Genomic DNA, 7,050 nt, shown 5'->3' with positions numbered 1-7,050 from the left:
AAGTGATTACAAAACAGTATTCACAAAATCAGAGATGATCCAGAAGGGGTCTTTATAATTGACAGCGGGTACTGCTGAGGGGAGGAAGGTCACTAAGGGAGTATGTCAGTGAAGTGGAGTCACTATAATTTGGGGTGGGAATCTCAGTGAATGGGAGGTGGAATTATTGTTCGGGTTAAAGAGGGCGCTAGTAGCGACTGATTCACAGTTGCAAGTCTGCAATGGAAAAGATGACTCCAGAATACTGCAACCGTGTGAAACCAGGTACTTTAGCTAGTATTAAATAAAACCAGACTCTGACCCCTCCCTGCTGTTCTATTTGTTATTGTAAGTAATTTAAAATGAATATAGCCACCAATTCCATACTGTACTTCCAAACAAGCATGAGAGAAAACACTTTGCTCATAAAGGGATTTATTAACAATAAAGATATGCACAATATGAATATTATTATGACAGCAGGTGTTGATGTGTTTTTTTTTTTTTTTTGTAATACAAATATTTCAGTCTGAGACACACAGTACTGATATAAGTGCGGACCAATACATGTCTTTTGAGACTGAATTTTTCTTTTTCTTTTTTCAATGTAACGTCTTTCATTTCATTTCCTTCACTTTCTTTTGGCGTTTCCCATTTTGTCTCTTAATTCTTTAGCGGTTAGCCGAATCCGAGCTGCTGCTGACCTCACTCTATTTAATGCCAGGAACAAGGTGGTAATGCCGGGTTTTCTAAGGTCAATTGGCTTCTTTTTCATTCTCCTTCTGGATAGAAAGGGGCACAGGTCAGCTCTGGTCGGTGCCAGAGAGGCTTATTGGAAGCTATTGACTAATATCAAAGCTCTAAAGTACAATGTGTTACAATGAGGAATCTGTTTCCCTTATATCCTCCTAAAATTAGTACTTTAACTTCAGCCCTGGCCTCCTATCCCTTCTGAAAATGAACATACAGCAATATACAGTAAAGCAGTTAGAAATGACACCCTATTCCCTAAATGCTATTTAGAAGAGCTGGAATGGGTGCAGTGTTTGTGGTGATTGGAACCGACTGAGTGAAAAGAGGGAGAAAACTCTCAAGAAAAAGGTAGAGTAGGGCTCTCATTTATTCCAGGGACAGTGGAGGGAACAATGTGTCAGGTCCACCATGGACCTTTCATCAGGTGAAGAAACCTGAACCCGAAACGTTGGATGAGACCACTGATCCTGATATAAAGGAGAATTTTGTCTACAAGACAGCTGTGAGTAGAGCGCTACTTTACCTATTTCTGGGGGGTTTGCCCGTTTTGCACTTTGTATTCTTACCTACAGTATTGTGTTAACGACACACATGTTGTCTACCTCCATGAGATTTCCTCCTCCCCACCCCCAATTTGTACATGGTGATGGTTAGGGCCCGACAAACTGAGCAAAAACCCACTCGCCCCCCACCCCCCAAGTCACTCACTCACCCCCCCCCCTCCACACACTTACCTGCAGCGCGGTCCGACGGCGTGGTGCGGCCTTCTCTGTCTTCTCCCCTGCAAATGTATCTTTTTTCCCCTGAAGCTCCAGTTAAAATGGCCACGCGGCATCAAATGGCGCCGTGTGACATCACAACGCCAAGTAGTGTCCCGTTGTTATGGCAAAGCGACATCATTTGATGCCATGCGGCCATTTTGACTAGAGCTGCAGGAGAAAAAGATCAATTTGCACAGGAAGACGGATAAGGCCGGGAGACGCCGGAGACACCGCCACAGGTAAGCACTCCAAAATGCACTCGCCTGTAGTGATCGGGCGAGTGCATTTGTCGAGCCCTGGTGATTGGAACCCGCTATCTATTTCTCTAGATACATACACTGGGACAGCCTTCGGTTCGTCAAACTGTTCAACCTGCAGCAGGGGTGATGGGAAAAAGAGGTAACATTCTCATTATTATATAGAAGGCACTGACATTCCGCAGTGTAGTACAACGAGGGATGAAGTGCAGTGACATAAAAATAAACACATCCAAAAAGCAAATTTGTCCCACTTTTCGGAGCAATGGGTGAGTGTCTTGTTGTCCATTAGAGGGAACTGTGCATTAGTGGAAACATTAGGTGTAAAAGGCGCAGGTCAGAGGTCAGAGTAGTGTTTAAAACATAAAAACACTGAGGGAAAGGTGCTCCGGGACAGTCCTTTAGTTGTGCTAGACTAGCAGCAGCTCGAGTGTTCAGAGTAACAGTTGTTAGCTGATACCAGCAGAGAGAACCAGAAAACTCAGCACCATGTCAGGGAAACAAACATACACGTCTTTCTTTATTATCGCACAGTGGCATGTTGGGGGTTATGCATCAAAGTGTTATGTCAAACTGGACCAAAACATATATATATAATTATCAAAGAAAAGAAAATCCTGCTGAAAGAAAAGATATTGGGGATTGTTTGCTGACAAATTTGCTGCATTTTTTTTCTCTTTAGCAGCAATGATATTTTGTGGCATAAACCCCCTGTAAGTGCAATGCTCAGAATAACAGTGGGAATGTGAGAGTACAGGAATAAAACATTTGTACATTTAGATAACAGAAAAAAGTTGCCAGTCTGGCAGTGGAAGGTTTGAAATAAGGTCAGAGGACTTGAGAACACATTTTTACCTCTTCATTTTCTACAAGAGATAAATCTTCAGCAGTGTGCCATTTATGTGCCATCTAAACAGAATAAAGACACTTAAAATTACCATGTCTGTTAATATGTCTATTAGGTGTTAAGGCGTTACAATTCTAAGACTTATATAAGCCAGGTGGGCATACACACCCTTAATATACATCTCTGAGGGAGAGAGTGGTATATTTCCCCAATTTCTGTGTATTAGGAGGGAGTGAGAAGTATGTTTCCTTGATGTCTGTGTATTAGGAGGAGGTGAGAATGATGTTTCCCTGATGTCTGCGTAGTAGGAGGAGGTGAGAATTATGTATCCCTGATGTCTGCGTAGTAGGAGGAGGTGAGAATTATGTATCCCTGATGTCTGTGTATTAGGAGGAGGTAAGAATTATGTATCCCTGATGTCTGCGTAGTAGGAGGAGGTGAGAATTATGTATCCCTGATGCCTGTGTATTAGGAGGAGGTGAGAATGATGTATCCCTGATGTCTGTGTATTAGGAGGTGAGAATGATGTATCCCTGATGTCTGTGTATTAGGAGGAGGTGAGAATTATGTATCCCTGATGTCTGTGTATTAGGAGGGGGTGAGAATTATGTATCCCTGATGTCTGTGTATTAGGAGGAGGTGAGAATTATGTATCCCTGATGTCTGTGTATTAGGAGGAGGTGAGAATTATGTATCCCTGATGATATGCTTCTGATATTCCAGAGCCGTTTCTAAAACACACACACAAAAAATACAAGCACGCGATAGGACAAGAAATTCCTGCCCTGCAGAGCTTAGAAACCAAGCTGGGTGTTGGGAGACATACTGCATGCAACAGTGTACCTATATATTTCTATAAATACTTAGATTGTAAGCTCTTCGGCACAGGGACTGCTTTTCCTAATGTTTACTTTTACGCAGTGCTTTTTTGTAAAAAAAAAAGAGAGGTGCCAGTACTGAGGCCGCAGGCAGCTTTCCCAGAACTAGTGTCCACTGTGCCATGACCTCCCCATACCCCCCCAGTGTCTCACACTCCACCTCTCCCCCTCCCCATACCTCCACCTCACTCCCCCACCACCTCTCTCCCCCCCACCTCTCCCCCTCCCTACACCTCACATCTCTACTCCCCCACACCTCCACCTCTCCCCCCACACACCCCCACACCCCATCTCTTCCCCTACCTCTCTCCCCCTCCCTACACCTCCACCCCCACACCTCCATCTCACTCCCACCCCTCTCCCCCCACACATCCACCTCTCCCCTCCTCACTCCATCTCTCCCCCCCCACACCTCCACCTCTCCCTGCACACACCACCTCTCCCCCCCCACTATTCCCCACCCCCACCTCTACCCTCCCCCTCCCTAAACCTCCATCTCTCTCCTGTCCCTACACATCCATCTCTCCCCCCCCACCTCCACCTCTTTCCCACTCCCACACCTCTCCTCCCCCACACCTCTCTCCCCCCCACACCTCCACATTTCCCCTCCTCACCCCCCCACCTCTCTCCAACCCCCAAACCTGTTGCTTGACACACATGCTTAAACTTTTATGTTCTCTACTACCTCATTCTATTACTACAGCAATTACCAGCCTCAGGAAATAAAGGGATATTACATAGTTACATACTGTAGTAGATGAGGTTGAAAAAAGACATGAGTCCATCAAGTTCAACCTATGCTAAATGTACACGACAGATACTGTATCCTATATCTATACAGTACTTAAAGTATATTAATCCAGAGGAAGGCAAACAAAAAAACCCAGTGACATATCATCCAATGATATCTCATAAGGGGAAAAATAAATTCCATCCTAACTCCAAGAATTGGCAATCAGATTACTCCCTGGATCAACATTCTTCCCATGTTTACTTATTTGGTATATCCCTGTATATCTTTCCTATCTAAAAAGATGTCCAACCTTTTTTTTTTTTTTATAAATCTATTATATCTGCCACCGCAGTCTCCATGGGTAATGAATTCCACATTGTAACTGCTCTTAATGTAAATAACTATTTCCTTTGTTGCTGGTGAAATTTCCTTACCTCCAACCTTCAAAGATACTGGGCAAGAATGAGCTGGCATGACGCTGGTTGCCGGGGGGTGATCACCAGAATGTGACATCACAAACACTGATCTGGGCAAGTGTTTGTGATCAGTGTTGATGACATCACTGCTGTGTCATGTCATCACCCCTGGCAAATATCTATATAACTTTAAAAGGAGCCCACCGCTCAGCAATAAAAATAGTAAAGGTGGCCTTAGAGGGTGCGCCTAAGGGAACAGAGAGAACACAAAAATATCCACGAGAGGGGGGGGGGGGAAGCCTTACTCAGTGCCCAACATCTTACTTCTATGTTATTTACTGTATGCAGCCAACATTGTGATATGTGTCATACTCCCAAGAGCTCTAAGGATTAATGTAGCTAAGATTCAATTGGATTTATTTAAAATGATGGCTTGGCAGTGTTGTTTTCCAAAGGTAGTTGGATGGACGTCTTTTTTCAGCCTTCTATGTTATGTATGCAGCCAACCCTAGGACGGAATATATGTCCACTGTGTATTGGGTGGCAATAGTGCCCCAATCGGCACTATTGCAGTAAAACGTATACCTCCATTCGCTTTCCCACAGAATACAGCACCGTACTCATGAAATAACAGCATTTATTGAGCAGCAGCCACATTACAAACATCGTCCTGACACAGAAACATTCCTGTTTCTTGACTGATTTTTTTTTTAAAGAACATATAGAACTGGGAGGGGAAAAAATACACATAAAAACACAGCCAGAAATATATTAGTTAATGAAAATGTGCTGGTGTACATAAGACATCTTTTTAATGTTGCATAGATTCAGTATAACTAGGCAAATGACTGGAACCCGGGAGTTGCAAAGTTCATCAAGTTGCACGGTTATTTCCTCTGTATAAAGTATAACAGTGATTATCATGCGTCTCTCTGCCGCGAGGTTACATAATATAGAGCTCCAAGGGGATAAGCATTGAGCACGTGTCCTTTTCAAGGCGGCCGTTCGCTGCTTGTAGAAAGACATTACAAGCCAATACACATCAGTTGCTCACAATGATGATGCAGCCACTAAACCGGAGGCAAAGTGCCAACATGTCGGTGGTTAAAGGTTTTCTTGTTCCTTGTCTGCTTCACCTTCGTAAAAAAGATATACATAGAATTATAGGTTAAACCCGTATTGCAGATCATCAAAATCAAACGGACCCTTTCTTTTTTCTAACTTACAAAACACAAAGTTTTTGCCTCTAACTCTAATGTACCAAACTGCCAATTCACTAAAGGAAACCACCATTCTAATTATCCGCCTTCTAATTCCATGCAAACACTGAGCCACTGATTGAGCCGCCTGCGCTGAAGCAGGGATATCCTGAAAACCAGACCTGTTGGGGGTCTTGAGGACTGAAGTTGAGAACAGAGATTCATTTTTAACTATTGCTTCTATTGTCACGAAGGGAGCGCTGTAGGCACGAGATTATGTACAAATGCAACATGAATTCTCTGGTAAAGGTGTTTGATGGAAATTTTAAGACTTACTGTACATATGATGGTTCCTAGTCAAAAGCATAATTATAATAAATAATATTGTATTATCTACATTTTCATGAAATATATCAACTACATTATAATGTTTCAGGTATTAGAGGAAACACTGAAAATCCAAGTACTCTGAGAGATGTCTCTTTTTCCTTTTCACAACATGTATCCTTGTAACATTATTTATAAGTATTTAGAATTGACGCTTTGTCACTCATCAACTGTCTCAAACTTCAATGGTGTCCCAGTCATTCATTAAAGTTACGTTTGTCTCTTTGTTTCACAACTGCCAGAACACACCAATTTGGTTTCTGACACCTTGGAAGGTTCGATAACAGAAAACCCTCTTACAAGCCATGAAATACCCTTCACATTTTCACCTGCAGAAGCAGCGCTGTCAGTCATTTCATCACTATGCATGGTGTCACCTGGGGTGTTGTGGAGTGTTGTTTTACCAAAGGATTCTGGGAGGAGAAGAGAAACAAATGACACAGGTCAACACCAAAGCTGCCAGAATCATATTTTGTGTTATTATAATTGTGCAGTTACGTTTCTAAAGGTGATTTCATGATAGCTCTGATAGGGAACATTTCAGCACTTAGGCTAAGGCCCCGCTCCCTCCGTCAGCGCTCCCGCACTGCAGACAGGCGGGGCGCTGACAGACACAGACCGCGATATGCGGTCTGTAGGGAGTGGAAGCGGGAGGTGGGCGGGAGTGGGAGGTTTGAGCGGGAGGGGGGGGCGTGGCTTGAGCGGAGGGACCCGCTACTCTCCCCCCTCCCTCCACGGGCTCGGGCTGGCACTCATACACACACGCAGACACACACACAGACAGACTCACACACACAGACAGAGGCAGGCACTCACGCACTCAAACACACACATACAGGC

At 43.8% G+C, this 7,050-nt stretch overlaps 1 protein-coding gene and 1 long non-coding RNA gene across 7 annotated transcripts in view; both read right to left on the bottom strand.

The window, feature by feature from the left end:
- Positions 1–463: 463 nt before the first annotated feature.
- On the bottom strand, positions 464–2,666 carry LOC142498485 (uncharacterized). The gene is made up of 3 exons (XR_012802435.1): positions 2,606–2,666; positions 1,831–1,865; positions 464–761 (listed from the first exon to the last, which is right to left on the bottom strand). It is a non-coding gene; the product is annotated as an uncharacterized LOC142498485 (long non-coding RNA).
- Positions 2,667–5,243: 2,577 nt separating this feature from the next.
- NME9 (NME/NM23 family member 9) overlaps positions 5,244–7,050 on the bottom strand; it is a 40,786-nt gene continuing 38,979 nt past the window's right edge. For 5 of the 6 annotated variants that reach the window (XM_075607118.1, XM_075607115.1, XM_075607120.1 and 2 more), the window contains 2 exons: positions 6,540–6,623; positions 5,244–5,760 (listed from right to left, as the gene is read on the bottom strand). In XM_075607118.1, coding sequence (XP_075463233.1) covers positions 5,729–5,760; positions 6,540–6,623 — 116 coding nt within the window. In that variant the 3' untranslated portion in view covers positions 5,244–5,728. The remainder of the gene's footprint in view (positions 5,761–6,539; positions 6,624–7,050) is intronic. The other variant, XM_075607116.1, reaches the window with a different exon arrangement.

This window comes from Ascaphus truei, chromosome 7, assembly GCF_040206685.1.
Source record: "Ascaphus truei isolate aAscTru1 chromosome 7, aAscTru1.hap1, whole genome shotgun sequence".
NCBI classification, from domain to species: domain Eukaryota; kingdom Metazoa; phylum Chordata; class Amphibia; order Anura; family Ascaphidae; genus Ascaphus; species Ascaphus truei.
This window is presented reverse-complemented; position numbering and strand designations above follow the sequence as displayed.